Raw genomic sequence first — 23,399 nt, forward strand, 5'->3', positions numbered from 1 at the left:
TTCGCCGAACTGCATTGTGGGGAGCATGGCATGGCTTTGCAAGCATCACGAGCATCTATCGGCATCAAAAGTTGAACAATGTTCAACTTTTGAGGCTCGATGCTTGGCATCAGCCAATGAAATCCCGTTTATGCAAATCCCGCCAGTGCAAGCGCAGCCAATCAAACCGCGTGCAAGCTGGGAGAGCCAGACCGCAGTTCATTTCCTCATATTCCAAACGAGATATTACGGTAGCATATCACCCGGTTCTTTACGACCGGAACTATTTACCGGGATACAAACCGGAGGAACCAGGCATGGAGGGAGGTGGCAGAGACAGTGGGTGAAACTGATCGTTTTTTCGCCTGTTTGGAGAGTTTATATCCAGTTTACTTCGTTTTAACATTGCTATTGCTTTGTATGTCGGGGGCGGGAGATTCATATGATTGGTTGCTCGCAAAAAATCGCCAAGCTTCAGACACGCCCAGCTCCAAGATTTTTTCATGCCTGTAGTGTAGACGGGCCGTAACTGTAGGGGAAGGTGTTGCCCCCCTACCACAACAGAACACAATGGAAACTCATCAAACTCCACTGCCATGCAGAAGTTGGAGACCTGCCAACTTCTAATAATGCATTGGGCACTCGCTCTGGGAAAGCAAAAAATAAATGGGGTGTGGTCCACTTCTGACTACAGCCAAAGAGAAAACGGCTTAAAATCTTATACTATATTATCACATCCCCAGTGCAGAAAGGGTAATATAACGGTACATTTATTCTGTGTTTTTCCTCATACACGTTACAATGTAACCAGACTAAATCTCTTTATGCCATTTTTAACTCCAAAGACTTACGGCCCGTCTACACAACAGGCATCAAAAAATCTTGAAGCTGGGCGTGTCTGAAGCTTGGCGATTTTTTGCTCGTGATGCTTGCAAAGCCATGCTCCCCACAATGCAGTTTAGCAAAAATCTTCTACGTCACCCCATTCAAGTGGATGGGCGAAGCGTTGAAAGCATTTTTCGATGCCTGTAGTGTAGACGGGCTGTTAAACTTAAAAAATAGTTTTGCGATCCACAGACTTATCGTAGATAATACTCATTCAGAGTAACGCAAGACTGTGGCACCTGCAGTGCCATACATTACAAAAAAACTGTGACATGTACAAATGAAAACAACTCAGAAATAAGAAGTGCAGGCTTTTCTTTCACTTTGATAAATGTTTCCTGCATTATTGTCCAGACAAAACAAATATTGCTTTAGTTGTCATATGCCAAGTGAATGAAAATACACAAATTCTGCACCGCCTGGGTTACAAAAGAAATTAACTATAATTTAAGTTTTAATTGGAAAAATGCACATTTCAGACTACACAACAGTGTGGTGCAACAACAGTTCAAGGAAAATAAATGATACCTCTGAGGTATGCGTGAAAGAAAACAGACCAACCTTTCAAGATCAAGTGCAGGTTACAGGTCTGTTTGAATGAAAGAATGTCCTCTGCCAATGTGCTGATAAACAGCCACACACTGCCAGCAGATCCCCTGCCTTTCAAAACAATGAAGGCTATCTGAACTGGAAAGTGACGTTAAAGGGGTCGCTGCCACACTTTTTGGAAAGTATGTAGCTAGCTTTCCATGCAGAGATGCTTAACATCATACAGCAAAATACGCACGGAAGAATACTTGTTTACTGAGTTCTTAGACAGCTCCCAAACTGTAATTTCCTATTGCAATAAAGCTATGCTTACACCACACATGTTCAACGATTACTCTGACCCACATCAAACTGTGTGCAGTACTTGAACACAAACATGATAGTGAGGGATGGATGTAGCTAGCTGCCAGAGCACAGCAGGCCTGAGGCACCTACAGATTTGCTGACAGTCACATCGGTCCTTCGTTGGCTTTCTTTCGTTTTCACACATGCTCTACTATTTTGACCTTAGTCAAGCTAGACCAGTTAGGGTAAGGAGTGCACCCAACGTCATCCTACGATGACGGATTAAGAGCGACAATCAGCCTAAGATACCTAAAGTCTGCTAAACCAAGATATCCAACACTAGTTGCTAGCGTTAGCTGATTAGCTAACGTCAAATGGCCAGCCGGTGTGCTGAGCTTGCAAAGCTAGATAGCATGGCCCTGATACGACACAAACGTAAATATATATTCGGGTAAAAGCACCTGCTATGCAATAATATAACAACAAACGTTGAGCCAAACAGCTATAAGAGGTGGTTTGAAGAGTTAACTAAAGAGCCCACACGACCGTTAAACTGGCTAACATGTTAGCATCGTGGAGGGTAGCGTCAAGTTATGGCTTGTTGTGTGTGACAAGCGGTGCGGCCTCCTGCAACTAACTAGCTGTCCGGCTTTTTAAAGCCGTACCAATTTGCTTATTAGTGGGACTGCATTTTTTTTAAACTTCAAAATGTCTGTCAAACTCACAACAAAGTCCAGAACAACCATGCTAGCTTCACGTTACGGTGACAGCGCATGTCAGGGCCAGGCTAGCTAGCCCATTCAATTATGCCATTTTGCTAACACACTGACGCTAGCGCTAGCAGCCGGGAGCTACACTGGCACACAGAGTGCCGCCGATTAAGCTTTTGACCCGCCACTGTTCTGCATTAACGACACATAACGTTATGCAACGCTTTAATAATCAACTCACCAAAATCCTCTTGAAGAGAGCGTTCTCTTTCGGCGGCAAAGTAACTGTCGGCATTGTTGCGGTTGAGATCAGTTTCTCCCTCGACCTCAGCACATGTAGCTAAAGTTATCCCGGGTAGTCAAGAGGAGTAGAGCTGAGTGATGGCTCGCCTGCTCGCTTCAGCCGCTCGATTGCTCCGTCTCCTCTCACTTCCTCTTCACGCGATGACGGTCACGGAAGCTCCGACACCTTTCAAAATGGCGGCGGGGGCCTTTTATGATACGGACCCTGGCAGATTGGGATAATGTCAAATATCCGCTTCAAACATGTTTTTCAGACATATCAAATACTCTGCGTACATTTCAAAGTTGTATCTGATGGTTTTTTTTTACCCACGTAAAGTACAACTACCTGGTTAAAAATGAAAATAGAAGCATTCCATCTAGCAATATGTTGTTTGTTTGTAACCTTTATTTATCCAGATTGGTCCCATTGAGATCATAAACCTCTTTTTCAAGGGAGACCTGCAGCAATTAGGTTCCACATGAAACATAGAAGAACATAAAACAATAGAGGATATCATACAACATATTTACAAGCTACATTTACATACTTATCAACATTTACAAATACCCATAGTTTCAACGAGCATTTCACTTAGACTTGCTTTTAAAAACCTTCAGAGGAATAAAATTGCTCAGTTTCAATTTTAGCTGTAGACTGTTCCAAGCAAGTGGCGCTGCGCACATAAAAGCTGTCTTACCTAAGACAGTCCTTGCTCTTGGCACATCTAACAATACTACATTATGCGATCTCAGACAATAGCTGCTTGCAACTCTCTGTGTTATCAGTGAATAGATGTAATACGGGAGTTTACCAAAAATGGCTTTATAAATAAATGTGTACCAATGACTGGGCCTCCGTACAGTAAGCGATGGCAAACCTGCCTTGTTATACAGTGTACAGTGATGAGTAAGTGCTTTACAATTTGTGACAAATCTCAGTGCACTGTGATAGGCAGCATCTAACTTGTTCAGGCAATGGGCAGGTGCATTCCTATACAACAAATCACCATAGTCCAGCACAGGTAAAAAGGTCACAGTGACTAGCCTTTTCCTGGCTTCAAAAGAGAAACAGGACTTGTTTCTGAAAAAGAAACCTAGTCTAACCCTCAGCTTTTTAAGCAGGTTATTGACCTGAAGTTTAAAAGAGAGACAATCATCAAGCCAGATACATAGGTATTTATAACAGGCAACCACTTCAAGTATTATTCCTTGCACAGTTATAATATCAAAAACAGGCTCTGGTGTCTTTTTAGCTTTTGAAAAGAGCATTACCTTAGTTTTTTCAATATTTAAAAGAAGTCTGCAATTTAATAACAGCCTCCTTAAACCTCTTAGGCCCCAAGGACCCGGTTCCGGGGCCGAAATCGCGTCATTTGCAGGAAACAACGTCTAAGGAACCTTAATATTGAATAAAATATGAATATTTTATATTGTTGTGCCAAAGAAAGGGAGTCGGAGGCGGTGTATTAAGAATGGAGTTCCAATCTTTATTATCCATTAATCTCCAAGAGGTTAGTACATGAACTGCTCTGTATAACAAGCTAGCAGGAATGGCAGCTAAAGCAACTCGTGTTCCCACTAAAGGGTCCGTGTGGCAACACAATAAGAAAGGTGAATTATGATCCAACATGGTGTCACCACACAAGCCCCCCCAGAATTCACTCATAAACAAAATCCGTATGGCGGGGAGAAACAACACGCCTACCCCCACGAGTCCTGCGCAACGGAGCCGGTACAGCGACTTCCGCCTGTACAGCCCCTGTCAGAGGAGGGACCGGAACAACAGGTCTGCAATCCCTGAGAGGAATCAAAGCCGGGGGGCGACCCCGTCTCGGCGGTCGAGCCAGCACCACCGGCTGGTCCACGTCCAAGTGAGCAGCCTTCACCCGGTCAACCGAGACGTGCTCAGCCTTGCCGCCCATGTCAAGCACCAGGTGCTTGTCACCGTGCTCCAAGACCCGGAAAGGTCCTTCGTAAGGGGGCTGCAGGGGGCCTCTGTGTGCGTCGTGACGGACGAAAACGTGCCCAGCCGAGCGTAGCTCCGCGGGAACTTGAGACCTTGGCGCATCGTGCTGAGTGGTCGGAACTGGAGTGAAAGCCTCCACCGCTTCCCGTAGGAAAACCCGCTGGGCCTTGGCACAGAGGTTGCGCTAGACTTTTTCGCTGCCCGTCATTTTGACGGACAGGATCGTAAAACTTCCGTCAAAATCCAGAATTACCCGTCGGCCTTTACACAACTCTGACGAGGGGGGGGGGGGAAGCATGCTCATGAACTGTCAACCGTGGGGGGGGGGGGGGGGGACGACGACGACACAGTACACATGCGCCGTGTTATGCATGGCTGTTGCACCTCGCGGGAGCGTGCACAGAGTAAAGCCAAAACTCACAGACATTTCAATGATTTGTACGGCAGTTAGGTTTGGAAACGGTATAATTTCCTTTTTGGAGGCCATGCATTAAACGGCATAACTCCGGAGCCTCGCTGCGGCGAAACTTTGGCGCTGTTCCGAGTTTGTTCTAATCTGTCAAAATGACGGACTATTTTCAGATTTGTCCGTCATTGTTAAAAAATAGACGGAAAATATTCGATTAACGCGACCTCTGCCACCAAGGAGCTGATGCGTTTGGGAGGAAATCACCTGGAACTCTCAACGGATGACCGTAGACCATCTCCGCAGTAGAGCACTGCAGATCCTCCTTAGGCGCGGTCCTCAGGCCCAGCATCACCCAGGGCAGCTTGTCGACCCAGTTACCGTCCGTAAGTCCGGCCTTGAGGGCCGCCTTCATGGAGCGATGGAAGCGTTCGCAGAGGCCGTTAGCCTGAGGGTGGTAAGCGGTAGTCCTGTGCAGCTTAACCCCCAAACCGCCTGCCACGGCGTTCCAGAGTTCGGACGTGAACTGAGAGCCCCTGTCTGAGGAAATGTCCGAAGGGGTGCCAAAACGACACACCCACGTTGTAATGAAGGCCCGGGCAACATCTGTGGCTGACGTCGAAACGAGCGGGACCGCCTCCGGCCAACGGGTCGTCCTGTCCACCATGGTGAGGAGGTAGGAAAAGCCCTGAGAGGAGGGCAATGGACCAACCAGGTCGATGTTAAAGGGAGGGAATCCTCATGACACGCATTTTTAAATAATTATTATCCGATAAAACAGACCAGTCTCTGCCAGTCTTTTTTTACATTTTTTTAATCCGATGACGTTATCAGTGATTTTAAGCTGATTAATTACCGAAATAACATCAACCCTGTGGGCGGCGCCGTTTTGACGAGTCACATGACTTATTTTACCGGAAGTGACATGAATTATGCGTTTGGTGTCGAGGACAAATTGACGTATGTGCTTTGTTCATGTTGTTTACTCTAGTTAATCTCACAATTCTATTGAAATATGCCTCATTGTATCGCGAAACATTGCCACAATTCGGATAGGAACCATCCACGGAATGCTCCGTGTGCACGTGCACGTGCGCTCCGTGAATGCTCCGGAATGCTTTCTTTATTTGATTGATTAACTACTATGGAATTTATTCAACTAAATTTTACCATTATTATGGCAGGGCTGCCAACACTCACGCATTGAGCTTGAGAGTCACGCAATTAACCCATATCTCACGCACTCACGCCACACTTGCCTTTCCTCACGCTAAGTTTTCGTCCAAAACAAATGTATATAAATATAAAAATAAAGTGAAGGAACAGCAAACCGAGCGGTCTACGAAATGAGACGGTCTTCTGGCTTAGTTCAGTAAAGTTGGAACGATATTGGAAGATTCTGATTTCGCGGATCAATAACTCATGAAAACGTTATTCAGACACAAATGACGTCTCCTAAGTACCGTGGTAAGGTTGACAACGAACTACATCTCATTTTGATTAAAAAAAAAAAGCCAATACGCGCAGTCCTCTGAGCTGGGCACATTACATTGTTCTCTATCCGCAGCCGGAGAAGAAACGAGTGCTCTGCTCAGGGACCGTCTACAAAGTGCAACTCCGAAAAAAAGAGAATACAATAATATTCAATCACTTTTATACAGCTTATTACTACCAAACTCACCACACACATCAATAGTCTCCTGGTGGTCATACTACAGCAAGGAGTTTGGAAGAATATGCTTTTCAATAATTTTGGGGAATATTTATAATGTAAAATCTTCAATAAATATGGCATCATCTTAAATAACTTTACTATTATACAGTATATTTCTAGCAAACTCACTATTTGCATTGTTGTTGTTAGCATCTGGTTAGCTTAACGGATATTAAAAGCTGTTTCAAAAACAATGAGAGGGAGAGCTCTGTCCTGTCAGACTGAGAGATAACTACAGCTCAGTGAGGTAAGGGACTCTGTTTAGATACTTTAGTCTAGTTATCTCAGTGGGTCTCATACGTTTTGGTCACCATTTATGAGAATAAATTAAAAACAGTTATGAAATACTATATGACAGTGAAACAAGAATACAGTTTAAAAGGTGAGTGATTTGTAAAATATCCATAAAGAAAAAGAAAATCTGTTTATCATAAATTCATTTCTCTCTCAAAGTGCACCAGGTTGATGCATTTAACTTCAATATTTAAAAAAATAATCTTCCCGGGGGAGCATGCCCTGGACCCCCCTAGAGGAGATGAGGACCCCCCCCCCACTTATAAAATAGCACTTTATTGTAAGAGTTGCGGGTACAATGTGTATGTGCGTATTCCACTGTAGCGCCCGGTACATTAATGGGAAACCCTGTACTTGTTCAATACATTTGTAACAATGTACACATGAACGTTTCTTTTTTGGGTTCACCAAAAAATAATCTCACTCCAAGCTGAACTCAAATGTTGGCAGCCCTGTGTTAGGACTCCTAGCCTACATTGTTATAAAGAATGCATTCTGTAGATATGCTTTTTGATTTATTTTATCATGGCTATACTTAGTAAAGTTTTGTTTTTGAAAATTATCTGTCATTGTCCTTCATGTCCTTGCCATGCAATTGTAGACAGAATCCATTTGACACGCTTTAGAATTAACAACCATAAACTTCTTATTGAATATGGTCGATACACAAATACTCCTGTAAATGACAGGTTGTGCAAACATTGCCATGAGATTGAGGATGAAAATCATTTCCTCCTAGAATGTAAACGTCATTATAAAACTTTTGATAAAGTCAATTCAATCTTTAATCCAGAACTTCCTAACCAAATAAAATGTCTTTAGTTGATATGCCCATTAATAATAATAATAATAATAATAATTGTAAAGTATATAATGCTAAAAAGAAAGGACTGTACCCGTCAAATTTACCCACCTTTAATTTATTGGTTCAACCAAAGAGGTGCGTTTCACATCCTTCATGGCAACCAGTGCTGTTCTCAATACAGCTTTTTCTAACACCACAGTGTCGAATTCCCTGTGTAAACATATGCAATCCAAGTCGTCTGTGAACAGTTTATTTTCAAGCTCTTCAAGCTCATGACAACATATGTTCATAAGAGGATTGTCCATGGCTACACACCGATCGCAAGTACACCATTCATGTACAGGTCTCCCTACTCGCCCCCCTAAATCAATTGCACGAGTAAAGGGATCGTCTCCAGCAAGATCACTGTGCTGTTCATCCTCATCGTCACTGTCCCTGGATTCCTGAAGGTTCTGGCCACTTGGCTCGAACCTGGATGGCTGAATTCCCCCATCCATTCTCTCCACATTGCTCAAAACTTCTTCCTTGGCTGACGAGTCCGAACTCAAATACTACGCCATGTTTTCGTCGAATGAGCTGTCGTGTTTACAAAGTGAACGCATAGATGACGTCACAACCTAGTTTTTCGGATCATGTGACTACTCAAAATGGCCAAAATGGCAGCTGCCTGACGGAATGTACAGGTTTTGATAAAAAAGAGCTATAAAATAATTATTTACCGGGGAATATCGCTGATTTCTTCAGGGTATGGTTTAAACATAATGTTTCACTAAATACTGAAGTTTTTATTAACTATCTAATGACTGGAGCCTTCCTTTAACGTGGTCAAACCTCCTCTCAGTTACCAGGAAACGCTCCAAAGGGGCCTTCGTGTGGCGGTGCACCTTAGCGCGCTGACAAGCCATGCACTCACCAGCCCAGAACGTCCTTTTTCAGCCCATGCCAGACGAACTTCGCGGCCACCAAGCGCACCGAAGGCTTAACGCCGGGGTGTGACAGTGCGCGCACAGCCTCGAACAAAGGACGCCTCCAGCTGGCGGGAACGACTGGCCGCGACAGGCCCGTGGAGACGTCACACAGGAGGGTAACGCCCGCGTCGCCGAACACCACGTCCTCCAAGCGCAGCCCCGCGCCCTCAACCTTCAGAGCCTGGACGCCGGGGTCGTAGTGCTGCGTACCGGTACGCCGAACCGGTACTGGACTTGTAAAAAGTTTCGGTTCAAGTCCGGTTAAAACCGGAACGTCGGGAACCGGTACTTACGTATATTCTCGTTTTTGTTCTAAACCATCTAAAACCTTCCATAGATCGAGAAATTTGCGCTGAGAAAAGACGAAAAACATTGTTTTGGCTTCTGATATGGCGGCCATTACTGAACTCACGAAGTCTCGCAAAATATCGCAACTGCTCGCGAGATCTGTGTGACGTCAAGGGAAGCTGGCTTAGACCTAGTGGACACTGACAGCGTGGGATGCTGGTTGCCATATATGGTAGTGTAGCTAAGCTAACTCCTTTGTATGTATGTTGATATAGTGTCTGCCGAAAGAGCAACACTTCACCCAGACAATGTCAATATGCTGTTGTTCTTGAACAAGAACACATAGACTTGTACTTTTGCATATTGAGTCTTGTATGTACATCACTATGTATGTAGTTGTGTTGTGTAGTTAGTAACACATGTAGAGTTCTAGAAAAGACATGGTGTAGACACAAGTTGGAAGGGGGCACAATAAACCTGACGAGTTTGAATTTGAGTTGATTATGAGTTTATTTTCAATTGATAATTAGCTAAAAATAAGTTAACTTTAGTTACTGTTAACTGTGTTCGTTATTCTCTCGTCCAGGAGAGAAGCTTTAAAAGGAGACTAAAAGGAGTCTCTGTGAAAGTTCAATTGGGTACTTTAATTAAAAAAGGCGCGGGTTGGTCACAAGCATGATATTGTTCAGTCAGACAAACAGCTGTGATCCGCTCCTCGTTAGGGAAGAGAAGAGCCTCGATCTCTCCTCCGGTGCTGTTATATATCCTCTGCTGGCTCCTCCCCGCCAGCCGGCTCGCCTCGTCTCCAATGTCCGTTATTGCATTTAAACAGAGGATTGGTTCTTTTCACATTCAATATATGCTTAACACGCCTTTTCTCCTCATATTCTCTTTCATCACTTTTCATTTAACACATTCTAAACGCTGTAATCAATACTCTAAAAAATACTTCTAGGCTCGTTTGGTTTCCGGTCATTCCGGATGTTGTCACATGCTCCTCTCGTCTGTAAACAATAATGTATTCAAATAAACTGTACCTTCATTTTATATTCAGCATGGTAGTATCTCGACATCTATAGTTGTAGTGTTAAATCAGTAGGCTTCGGTTTGCACCACTCCATATCATTTTGCTACTAAATTCACCTCTTTAGGAAATCGTATATTAGCCACATGCTAAATGCTAACCGTAGATGAAGGATTTTCAGAATAAAAGCTTAACTGCTTGTGCACAAGAATTTCTGGTTTTTCAGTATAAAAGAGCATTAAAACTGACGTCATGTTTAAACTACATTTCCCCATTAAAACATTGATTTTAATTTCTAACATTACTCACACAACTTGACACAAGTCCGGACTTATAAGTCCGGACCTGAACCTGAACCTCTGGACTTGAGTCCGGACCTGAACCTGAATGTGAGTCCAGGTACACAGCACTAGGTCTGTGACCTGGTCCGCCGCCATGCGATTATAGTCCAGGCCTAACTGGACGGCACCGATTACGACTCTGGAGAGGCAATCAGCAACCAGGTTCGACTTGCCAGCCACGTGCTTAATGTCTGTGGTGAACTCAGAGATGTAGGAAAGCTGCCGCTGCTTACGCGCCGACCAAGGCTCCGCCACTTTAGACATGGCGAAAGTGAGCGGCTTGTGGTCGACAAACGCCGTAAACTCCCGGCCTTCCAGCATGAAACGGAAGTGCCGCACGGCCAAATAAAGACCCAGGAGCTCACGGTCAAAAGCGCTGTACCTGCGTTCTTTGGGCGTCAGCTGGCGGCTGAAAAAGGCGAGCGGCTGCCAAGCGCCCTCCACCCACTGCTCATACACAGCGCCAACCGCGTAGTCCGACGCGTCCGTGGTGATGGAGATGGGAGCCGTAGATGATGAGTGTGCCAGCAAAGCCGCCTGAGCCAACGCAGTCTTGACCCCCAAAAGCGACGTCCGCCTCTGCTGTCCAGTCGATTGCCTGGACGGGGGTCTTGCCTTTCAACGCTTCATACAGCGGCCGCATGATGTGCGCGGCCCGGGCGATGAAACGGTGGTTAAAGGTCACCATCCCCAGAAACTCACTGGGCGACCGGGCTGTGAGCGGGCGAGGAAAAGCCGCAACAGCCTCCACCTTCGCTGGCAGAGGTGTCGCACCACCCTTGGTGACGCGGTGCCCCAGGAAATCAATGTCAGACACCCCGAACTGGCACTTTGCAGGATTGATGATTAATCCGTGTTCGTTGAGCCGCGTGAAAAGGGCTCGGAGGTGGGACAGGTGCTCCTGCACTGAAGCGCTGGCGACGAGTATGTCATCGAGGTAGACAAACACAAACGGCAGGTCCCGCAGTACCTAATCCATCAGGCGCTTTAACGTTAGAGCGGCATTCTTGAGCCCAAAAGGCATCCGCAGGAACTCAAAAAGTCCTAAAGGTGTTATCACCGCTGTCTTGGGAATGTCCAGGGGGTGCATGGGTGGTATCCACGCATCAGGTCCACCTTGGAAAACACCACCGTACCGGCCAGATGCGCCGAAAAGTCCTGAATGTGCGGCACCGGATAGCGGTCAGGCATAGTGGCGCCGTTGAGTCGGCTGAAATCCCCGCACGGGTGGAACCCGCCGTTCGGTTTGGGGACGACGTGCAGGGGGGAAGCCCAAGGACTGTCGGAGCGGCGGAAAATGCCCAGGCGCCCCATGGTTGCGAACTCCGCCCTCGCCAGAGCCAGCTTAGAAGGGTTCAACCGCCGGGCCCTGGCGTAGACAGGAGGCCCCTCGGTATTGACGTGGTGCTCCACGCCATGCTTAGTGGTAAGCGCAGAGAAGGTGGGCAGCGACAGGTCTGGAAACTCGGCCAACAGTCTGAGAAACGTGTCTGCCCCCGAACAGCGAGCCCGACAGCCCGTCGACGGTACGCTGCGCTGCCAAGTGTGCACACGAGGGAAGAAAACGTTAAGGCATCAACCAAACGCCTATTCTTAACGTCCACTAAGAGTCCATGAGCACAAAAAAAATCCGCTCCGAGGAGGGGAAAAGAAATGTCAGCTGTCACAAAATCCCAGCAAACACATAGGCCTCACGCCGTACGTGCGAATGGGACCGCCGTTAGCCGTCGTCAACCGCGGTCCGTGCCCACCACGGGCGATGTCTTCACTCGACGCGGGAACTACGCTCCGTTGAGCGCCCGTGTCACACAGAAACAGGCCCCCCGAAACGCTGTCGCTGACGAAGAGGAGCCTGCCGCCGACGCTCAGGGCCACTACTGAGCGCCGGCCCCTCCTTTTCCCGGGGGTTTGTAGCTGCACGGAGCGATGCATTTCTTAGCCATTGTCCCGAAACGTGCGTGGTAAAAGCACTCTCCGGTGTCCCCACGCCGGCTCGAAACTGCCGTGTCCGGCCTCCGCCATGCTTTCTTGCCTGCAGATGGGCCACTGAGCGTCGCAGCTAACGTCTCTGAACCGGGCTGTTGTGTAGCCAGGAAAAAACGATCCGCTTCCTCAGCCAAGGCACGGGGCTCCATGACAGGCGTGTTGGCCAGCGCCGTCTGGACCCGGGAAGGTAAGTGACGCAGGAAAATCTCCGTGAATAAAATCTGGGGATCTTCTCCCCCTAGCAGATTTAGCATTTTCTCCATTAGCTGAGATGGCTTGCTGTCTCCTACACTGTAAAAACTGTTGCTTTGGTAAAACTTAAAAAATATGTGTCAAGTGATTCCAAGCAATTTTAAGAGTTTGGTCAACTTTTGCATCTTTTGAGTTGGTGGAACGTACTTTTTTTTGTTTTCCTCTACTCAAGAATGTGTTACTTTGCTAAAACTTAAAAAATATGTGTCAAGTGGTTCCAAGCAATTATAGGAGTTGGGTAAACTGACTAATGTGATTTTTTCTGCGTATGAAAAGATGAGATGAGCCTACAATTAAAAGCCCAGATATTAAGTGTAACCAATGCAAATAACAATCTGCTAAGAACCACACGAGAATAAAGTAAATTATAAAACACAATTGAGTTGCAGGAACCTATATACGACAAACTCTTCCTGATTTCAATTCAGTTTAAATTTTAATAACCAAATAAGTATATGAACATAACCAATAACCTACCATAGCCAATAACAAATAAATGTAGCTTATTTTATTTTTGTTGTTCATTCATATCTTATTTTTACCTAGTTAACATTTATTTATTTATTTATTTATGCATATTTTTGTATCTCTCCAACTTTAAACGATTGGTCTACTGTCCTATAGTATACATTGGAATGATTTAAAACCTGTTTTTATTTATCCTAATAATTATAAAGGAGTGCCTTGGAAATATGTGTTTACATAATTTGTGGTCAAAACGTTTGAGACCCACTGAGATAACTTAGACTAAAATTAACTATCTAAACACTCAGAGAGTCCTTTACCTCACTGAGCCTCTGACAGGAGAGCTCTCCTCCGCACTTTGGCTGTGAGCTGCGGGCACTTGATAAGCCAACATTCCCCGCTTTCATCACTTACACCACCGTATAGGGCAAATTAAACGTGTAACCGGGGTGAAAAGGGTGTTACATTTACTTAATTATGAATGTTGTGACATCAAGGCCGAACATTTGGATGAGCGCCAACGGTCAAAAATGTTTTTTCCCTCCCAGGGCTACCGGTGCAGCGCCCCCCAGATCTGGCGCCCTAGGCGACCGCTTGTGTCGCCTATGCCAGAAATTGGCCCTGTCTAGTACATACAGTGGCAATGTCTCAAGATTTAGCAAAAATACACCTTTATTGAACATACAGTAACACAAATACTATAAATCCACATAGCAAACAATCAAAAATGAAAAAGGGTCGCCACTTATTATTTTATTTTTTTTAAAAGACATTTTTATTTATTTATTTTGGGTACCTGGCTGGCGCCCCCTAGCAGCGCCGCCACTATTTGTATGGGAAACACTGATCGTTAGATCATACCCTTACAATTCCATGATTCTCTACACAGCAGATCCTAATTACTTCAATATACACTCTTGTTTGCATACTGTCTAATATCTACTTTATGTTGTAGTAAAACATCTCCTTAATAAAACTGTATTTATTGATATTTCTCGCTAAAGACTGCATTTTACTGTACTACATTGAACACATCTTGCTGATGTTATAAAAGCATCCTCGCCCAATATACACTTTTACTGAATTGCGCCTCTATAGAGAACCGCAGTGACGCGTCGTAAAACCCGGAAGTAAGTTAGCATTTTTAGCACTTCCGGTTCCTTCCTCAAAAAGCAATGCATTTTTTCCATAGGGTTTTGGAAAATAGCTCGAAATAAGGTCTGTGGTTGACACAAATTGAAGAGATAAATCACGTTTTGTTGTACGACTTTAAATACATCAGCAGTGATCCCACTGGGGATTTTTGAAGAGTTTACGTGTCTGAAAAACGATGGTTGTTACCGAGTGGCTGAATAGGACTACAGAAATTGTCGAGGCCGTTTTACGTCATTACGCCGAACACGTAAACACTCCCGCTAAGTTTGTTTTGCCTTGTGTTCTTCTTGAAAGCAAGTACTTGCCTATCTTTAGTATCTGTATATCTATATCTGACCATTAGAATCTGCATTTTTGAAATTGTCGTTTTTAACACCGTAGTTTTACAAATTATAGAATAATTAATTACCAGTGTTTTCCAATTTTACTCGGCAGTTCGTTTCGTTAGCTAACGTTAGCTAAAGCTAGCGCTACTAGTTAGCTACGCAATGGTTTGTTGCTTTGCTCCGGGTTGCAGCCACAGGTCTTGGCATGAAATGTGCTTGTTCTATCGTTTCCCGGCCTATGTTTTCCAAAGGAGAGTCTGGATTCGTGTGACGAGGTAAGCTGACGTTACATTTTTGTCCATGTCACGGTGAAATGTAAATGATGGGTAGTGACTGTATCGCCGTTTTAGAGATGGCGCTGCTGAAAAGACCGCAACATAAGTAAAGATAATGAATACATCCTATTAAAACCTGCGTGGCTTATATGATAAGTCTAATTAGTACAAGCAGCATAACGTTTCACCATGTAACTAAAGATTGTAGTCAGGGAAATCAGTTTGACATATTGAACTAATAACAAATCACCTCTGGCTGGCAGAGAACTCTCGGCTCCATAGCTTCTCTTGGACGTAAAATCACATGTACATTTTACATTAATACTCAATTTAATATTCCATCCCTCACATACTTTTGTATATATAATAACTTATATTTTGTTTTTCTTGTTATGCTGCTGCAACACAAACACTTCCCAAATTGGGATCAATACAGTAATATCTTATCTTAATTAAGAAATATAACTATTATAATTAGTGTAGCAGCTGACACCTATTTTCAATATAATAATAATCTACCATTTATTTCTTTGGTTCAATTTTCATCAATAAAAATAGTGAAAATGTTCCCGAGACTTATCGAAGTGCAAGGTTATATCTTTAGATGTTTTGTTTTAGCCTATGTACTGTATGTCTTAATGCTCTTATATGTGACGGTGTGACTTCCATGAAACTAATATTTTATATCTTCCCAACAGACGAGCTGACAGGAAACCTAACACTCTAACAACCACAACATTGCAAAGGCAAGTAAATGTAAATTAAAAAAAAAAAATCACAATTTTTTTTCTTCTTCTTCTTTCTTGCAGTGAGGTGAAGCTGACCTTGCACTTGGTGCCAGTAAGGATGTTCCTCACGCAGGCTGAATGTTTCTCCTTCCTTACTGACACAGAAGCCCTTGATTTGCAATGCTTCACTAATTGTCATTTCCCTGGCTCTGTAGGGACACTTTACCTCCAGCACAGCGGAAGACCCTACCAGACCATCTGGAGATGCCCCCAACAATCCTGATAGGGAGAGCCACAAATCTGACTCATGGACCTGCATCTGGGTTGCGGTGGTGAATGCCCTGACGCCCTCACATTCATTCATAGTCCCCCACTGTACAGACAAAACACCATCAAGGGCCTGTTCTTGCCCTAGCACCCTGTCAATAAAGGAAGCAGTCACACGCTTTGACCTCAGGACAGCTCCAAAGTTGCTGGCAGTCAACCTTCCTTTCCTGAACAAATGCCAGTTTGGGTTGGTTCGCTGACCAGTGGTAGCCACCTGAATTGCCCTCTGTTGCTCCTCAGACAATGCCATGCTTGCCACAATTGCCTCAGGTCCCTGATGCCCAACAGATTTGATAATTTCAGGAACAGTAAGTGTTTCCAAGCTGCAGTGTTCCTCTTCTGGCTCGGGGGAGAGAAGCCAAGAAATTCCTGAAAACCTGCCCCCGAGTCTGTCCCTCAGCCAGTCACGATCTTCGGAGGTGGGCTCTCTTGTGAGCGGGTTAAATTAGTTATTGGTTTCAACAGTGACATTAAAAGAGTTACTAAATCAGCCTACAATCACCTAAAGAACATATCTAGGATTAAAAGACTAATGTCACAGCAGGATTTAGAAAAACGTGTCCATGCTTTTATCTTCAGTAGACTGGACTACTGCAATGTGTCTTCACAGGTCTCACTAAAAAATCTATTAGAGAGCTGCAGCTGATTCAGAACACCGCTGCTCGAGTCCTCACTAACACTAAGAAAGAGGATCACATCACTCCTGTTCTGAAATCTTTACTCTGGTTCCTCACTAACACTAAGAAAGTGGATCACATCACTCCTGTTCTGAAGTCTTTACACTGGCTTCCTGTGTGTCAAAGAATAGATTTCAAAAATACTGCTGCTGTTTATAAAGCACTGAATGGTTTAGGCCCAAAATACATTTCTGACCTCCTGCTAAATTATGAACCATCCAGATCTCTCAGGTCTTCAGAGACGGGTCAGCTTTCTGTCCCCAGAGTCAGAACTAAACATGGAGAAGCAGCGTTCAGTTATTATATTCCAAATATCTGGAACAAACTCCCAGAAACTTGCAGGTCCGCTAAAACTCTTACTACTTTTAAATCCAGGCTGAGGACATTTCTTTTTGTCGCTGCTTTTAATTGAACTATTCATATCTTAGACTGCACTGTAACTTTTATCCATGTATTTTTTCTTTTAATGTTTCTTTTATTAGCTTTTCTTTTTAATGACTGATTTTAAATGCCATTTTCTTAATGTCTTTCATTTTTTGTAAAGCACTTTGAATTGCCTTGTGTGGAAAAGTGCTATATAAATAAACTTGCCTTGCCTAATAAAGATTTCATGTGACACATACAATTTTTTTGTTGATGGGAATTAATGTGAATAAATTAACTCTAGGTTAACGGTACTCTTGCTATCACTACTCACTGACACTATAAACCTTGTCCCTCATGCTAGCCCTGACAACACCGGTAAGCACACCTTCATCTAGGCTGCACTGTTACATGTCCTGACTTGTAGTGGTTCTCTCCTCTATCTACACTCTTCTTGTCATCTTTGTAAAACGATATCAGACTGGTAATTGACAGAGCCATGACACTCTAGTTAAATTCAGTGTGGCTAAAATGAAAAGCTTTGTTAAAATATGCAAGCACGCGAAAGTCAAATTCAGCTTTATTGTCAAAATTCGACATGTGTTATACATCCAGAAATCTCGAAATCTCGTTTCCCACAGTGTGACATGTATACATAAAACAAAACAAAAAGGGCCTAGATAACCGGGGTATACAGTTTAAAATGTAAATATATTTAAAGTGTTCAAAGTGCAGTTTCAGTGCAAGTCAGTTGAAACAATCTTAAGTTGGCGTGACGTTGAAGTCGTGCGACCCTGCTGCTGTACTGGCTTGTAGTTCGTTTATAGCATAACGTTAGCATTTTGCTTCTGGCGACTAGATTTATGATTCAAAAATTATAAAAGTAGGGTTGACATGTGGAGATTATGCGGCTGAACAAAACATGATCCCTGTGTCAACCACAGACCTTATTTCGAGCTATTTTCCAAAATCCTATGGAGAATTTGCATTGGTTTTTCAAAAAGGAACCGGAAGAGGTTTACTTCCGGGTTTTACGACGCGTCACTGCGGTTCTCAATGCACCTTAACTGAAGTCACCTCCGTCACTTTCTACTGAGAGCTAACGTTAACCCTCCTGCAGATTCCAACATGGATGTTGTTAACTATGTTCATTATTCTCGCGTCCAGGAGAGAAGCTTTAAAAATGAGACTAAATGGAGTCTCTGAGAAGATTCAAATGGGATACTTTAATTTTAAAAAAAGGCGCGGTAGTATCACAAGCAGAATATTGTTCAGGTGAGGAGAGAAAAGCTGCAGCTCCATCTCGCAATGGCGGCCGTGAAAAAGAGAGCACACAAGTCTTCGTACTTCCCGCTTGCTGGCTGTTCGCTCCTCCTCTCTGTGAGCTGTAGTGACGTAGGGGACTCCCCCCTCGTTCTTCTGAGTCCGATATTGCGTTATACGGAGAATTCCGACATTTTACATTAATTGCTTACTTCCACATGCCTTTTCTCCTCATATTCTCTTTCATCACTTTTCATTTAACACATTCCAAACGCTGTAATTCATACTTTAAAAATACTGGAAATACTTCACGGCATTTTGGTTTCCGGTGGAGTTCCGGATGTTGTCACATGCTACCCACGTCTGTAAACAATAATGTATTCAAATAAACTGTACCTTCATTTAATATTCAGCATGGTAGTATCTCGACATCTATAGTTGTAGTGTTAAATCAGTATGTGTCGGTGTGCATCACTCCATGTCATTTCATTGCTAAATTCACCTCTTTAGGAAATAGTATATTAGCCACATGCTAAATGCTAACCGGAGATGAAGGATTTTCAGAATAAAAGCTTAACAACTGGTTGTGCACGAGAATTTCTGTTTTTTTCAGTATAAAACAGCATTTAAACGGTATGTTTAAGCTACATTATACCATCAAAACATTGATTTTAATTTCTAACAGTCCCTCCTTACACACCTAAAAGGTGTGTATCTAATACTGAAATCAATGAGTTCTTCATCTGAACTTTGCATAGTCCATAACTCATATTACAAACATACAATCAAAATGGAATGGTTCAATAGCCTTAACTTTACAAAAATACAAAAAAATACTTTGACTGCTCAAACATAAAAGTTTTCCCTTGTGCATAACTTCCAGTGTTTACATTCTTCAAATATTGCAGCAATGGCTTGGTATTAGAACATTTCTTCCTCCCTCCTTTCACAGAAACCGTTCCCATACCACGCTCAGTGTTAAGGCAGTTGTTTTTACAAAGTGAAAAGAAACAAACCATTTTAGAATAGCAATGATTTATAAAACATGAGATCCACCATATTAGAATAGTATAAAGTAATAAAGAATAAAATAAAAATATCTTGGATTGGCAAAGTAAATTGAAAAATAAAAATAAACACTGGAATAGTGTAAAGTAAATTTAAATGGATTCACTCCATTTTAGCATTTTATTTTGCTCACTTCTTCACATGATTTCATCATTTAAAGAATCACATCGGCTCGGATCAATCTCATCTCCGAACATCCATATCATTCTAAATCATTCAAACTAACTCATAATTTTCATCAACATCTGTATACGGGGCAGAGTCCTGCACGGGTCTGATTTTCAAGACCCGCTCCCGCCCCGCACCCGCGACGTGCAATACCGAACCCGCCCCGCTACCCGCACATATTGCCAATTAGTTCCGCAACCCGACCCGTCTGCACAAGATCCCAAACCCGACCCGAACCCGCATATATATAAGCAGTGAAAACACACGCAGTTGCATATTTGGCTCAAAAAGCCTGGGATGTTGGTTATTTTCTGCATCTAGGATGACACCAAAAGCCTCCCAGACGTTGGATTTCGCTCTTGAGGAAGAGTTATTGAAAATGCTGTATTCTCCTCTAGAGCTTCACCTCAGCCATTCAGAATGTGGCGCGTTCAGCAGCAGATAGATGCGCTGCAGAGGTTATGATTATGCTCGGTCCCGCGGGGGAGAGGTCTGTGGATTTAAACATTAAACTAAATTATTATTTAAATATATTTATGATGCAACACCCGCAACCCGACCCGCATCATCTTTTTCTTACCCAGAACCGAACCCGGAAAAAAGCGTTTGAAAAAATACCACCCGCAAATCACCTTTTTTGCGGGTCACCCGTCGGGTACCCGCGGATACCCGACCCGATGCAGGACTCTGATACAGGGGTGGGTCGTCTTGTTCTGCTTGCATTTGTAACTGTCTCCTCATGAGAAATGTACCCTCCCTCCTTTCATACCATTTAAGGTATGAAAGTAATATGTTCTCTAGAAGGGGCCGTCGTGATCAATCAGTACGTTCTACTCTGGGGTACGGCATTCTAGACAGTCATTTCTGGGAGAAGATTTTGGTCAGTTAAAACAGTTGTAGAATTTCCTCACTTAAAAGTTCCTTCTCAGTACCTTTGGGTGGTCTGTTCTAATGCAGTGATAAAGTCCCTGAAATGGTGCGAGAACCGGTGGAATATCAATAACGCATTTTCCTAATTTATTTTCAATTATGGTCTAATTAAATAACTATGCTAACCCCTTTAACAGTGGGTGGAACCTTGGGTGCCCGAGCATGTGATAATTACTCCCTCCTTTAACAAGGATTTAAAAAAACGGAAGTCATTTCATTTTTCACTTATGGCAGATATGTTTCTCCTTTAAATAACATCTCTAAATGTCAGGTCATCTGGTGAATGGATGACCATTAGGAGGTGGTGGCACTTGTCTTTTAAAACTCATACTCTGGTGCCGTGCGCTCCCTCTGAAGCTGCAAGTAAGATTTTAAAACATCTGCAGGGTGGGTCGAGCGACACCTTCTCCCTGAATGATATTTGTTGTAAAATATGCACGATCACAATGAGTGATCCAAGGCCCTGCATGTATTACTCCAAATTATATTAGTTTTTTTTTTTTTATTAAAATGTGCAATCTCTCTTTGCCCAGTGTCTTTTTAAAACTCTACATCTTGGACAAAAAACAAATGTTATTTCCACCTTAATCTTCCCTCCTGAGGTAATAACCATGCTACAATGGAGAAATCAATACTCTAGATTGGAATACTATCTTTGGCTTTGTACTAGCTCTACCTTTAACATTTTCCATACACATAAAGATTTGTCTACTCTTATAGAGTGGTTCCAAAAAAAACTGTAAATTTATATTGTAACAAATTAAATCTTCCCCAAATTCACACATGAATAAAAAACTCTTAAAGAATAATCTGTTCGTATGATGAAAAGATTGAATAATATGTTCCACCCTCGGTGTGTTTTTAGGGTTATTTAATAGTTTCCTCTTTCTTTCTTTATAAATTCACCAATTGATTAATTCATGGCTAATAAATCTTTTTCTTTACGTATTTCTCGTTTGTGAATAAGTGTGTTTATGTGTAAACTCACTCACTCCCGTTTTCCTTCTCTCCCCCTCTGGTTGTCAGGCCACGACCCCCTCACGTTCTGCCGGACCATGCCAACTCCTCCGTCCTCTCCTCTCCTCCGTCCACCTTCTCCTCAGTCCATCCGCTCTTGGATCCTTCCGCTGTAACTCTCTTCAGTGTCCCATCTGCTTTGCATTTCATCTCCTCCTTTATAGTCTCTACTTTGTTGCATGGAGGGCGTATTCTGCTCTCATGTCCCACACTCTGCTCTTGTGTCCAAATCTTGTGGCTCAGCTTGGAACTTCATGTCCTGTGGGGGACCGATGAGAGTGTGCCTTTTATGTCACCTGTAGTTCTGGATTCCTCAGGTGGAGATGGTTCTGGATAAAGTATTTTCATTGTTGGTTCAGCTCTGGTTCTCTGTCTGTCGGAGAAGGAGGAGTCTTCCGTGGTGAGGTCTTTTGTCTGCTTGGAAGTTGGGGTCGTAGCGTTCTGACAGGCGGAGAGATAGAGAGAGAGATCTCGGGACGCATTATCTATAGTTAATTCTAACACACTGAGGTCAAATAAATCCAACCTTTTCCACTCTATTTTCCTAATCTTACTATCTATCTTAATTGTTAAATGTCATCTAAACACAATTCATGCCTACTAATAATTTTACCATATCCCTAAACATTGCTTTCACCCACTGTAACATGTCTACTCCAATTAACTCCTTCTGGAAACCATTTTCTTCTACACATTTAAATACCTACATGTTTCAAGCACCACATATTTCACACACTAAAAAAGAACGTCCCCATATTTTCTCCATCCCAATTCAACCTCACTATTATTTAGAACCTTAGTAACTTTTGTGACTGGACATATCTGCAATGTCGCCACTATCTGCTGGGGAATCTTGTTCATAGAGTTTGTACGTACAAAGCTGTACTTGTGGGTTAGTAGCCTGTTTCTACTGTAATCATTTTCAATAATTGTGCTCAGATAGGTCACCGGTCGGTTGTTCATAACTTAACAGGGGGTGTTTCTGGTACGGACTAAAACATGGATCCAGTATATTTGGAGATTCCCCTAATCTGTAAATCCCCATCACTTATATATCCCGATCACTTAAACCAGTGTTCCCCAAACTACGGCCCGCGGGCCGGATACGGCCCGCCTCCACATTTGACCCGGCCCCTTGAACAATTTCCAATATCAGAGACGCATTACCTCCCCCCCCCGCATTATTATTTTTTCAGTCGGGCCACGCGATCGAGACCAATGCACGCATAGAACTGGGTGAAGTGAGCCTCCCCGACTGAATCCCTGAAATGTTTCCTCATGTCAATAAAGCTCATTTGAATTGAATTATGACGCTAAAAAAATGTTGCTAACGACCTCACTGTCTTTGCCCTAATCATAAAACGTGAACCTACCCCCCCCCCCCAGAACGGAATAATGGCAAAAAGGTTAGGTAAGAGAAAAATTGATTCAGAATGCAGGGTATTTAACCTGCAGTGGACACACGATTATTTTTTTGTTCAATGCAAAGAAAAGGCTGTTTGTCTCATCTGTCAAGAGGCCGTGGCGGTATTCAAAGAATACAATCTGCGCCGACATTATGAATCCCATCACAAAGACAAGTATGATAGCTTGCGAGGCCAAATGCGAGCAGACAAACTAGCAAAGCTAAAAAGTGGACTGTTAGCTCAGCAGACTACATTTGTACGCCAAACTCAGCTGAACCATTCATCTGTTCGTGCCAGCCTCCGTGTTGCTCAACTGATAGCAAGCTGCGGTAAACCTTTCACTGAGGGAGAGTTTGTCAAGAAATGTCTGAATATTGTCGTGGAGGAGGTGTGTCCCGAGAAGAAAGATGTTTTTAATGCCGTGAGTCTGTCTTCGAGTACAATCACCAGACGCGTTGAAGAAATTGGGGGTAATGTATATGCCCAGCTGCAGC

General features: G+C 43.4%; 1 protein-coding gene across 1 annotated transcript in view; it reads right to left on the minus strand.

Moving 5' to 3' along the window:
- Positions 1-23,399, minus strand: part of LOC307043800 (N-alpha-acetyltransferase 15, NatA auxiliary subunit-like) — a 68,622-nt gene that overhangs the window by 30,373 nt on the left and 14,850 nt on the right. The window contains exon 2 of the mRNA XM_079688641.1: positions 2,650-2,916. Coding sequence (XP_079544767.1) covers positions 2,650-2,703 — 54 coding nt within the window. The 5' untranslated portion in view covers positions 2,704-2,916. The remainder of the gene's footprint in view (positions 1-2,649; positions 2,917-23,399) is intronic.

The sequence above is a fragment of the Notothenia rossii genome (assembly GCF_949606895.1).
Source record: "Notothenia rossii genome assembly, chromosome: 1".
Classification (NCBI taxonomy): Eukaryota; Metazoa; Chordata; class Actinopteri; order Perciformes; family Nototheniidae; genus Notothenia; species Notothenia rossii.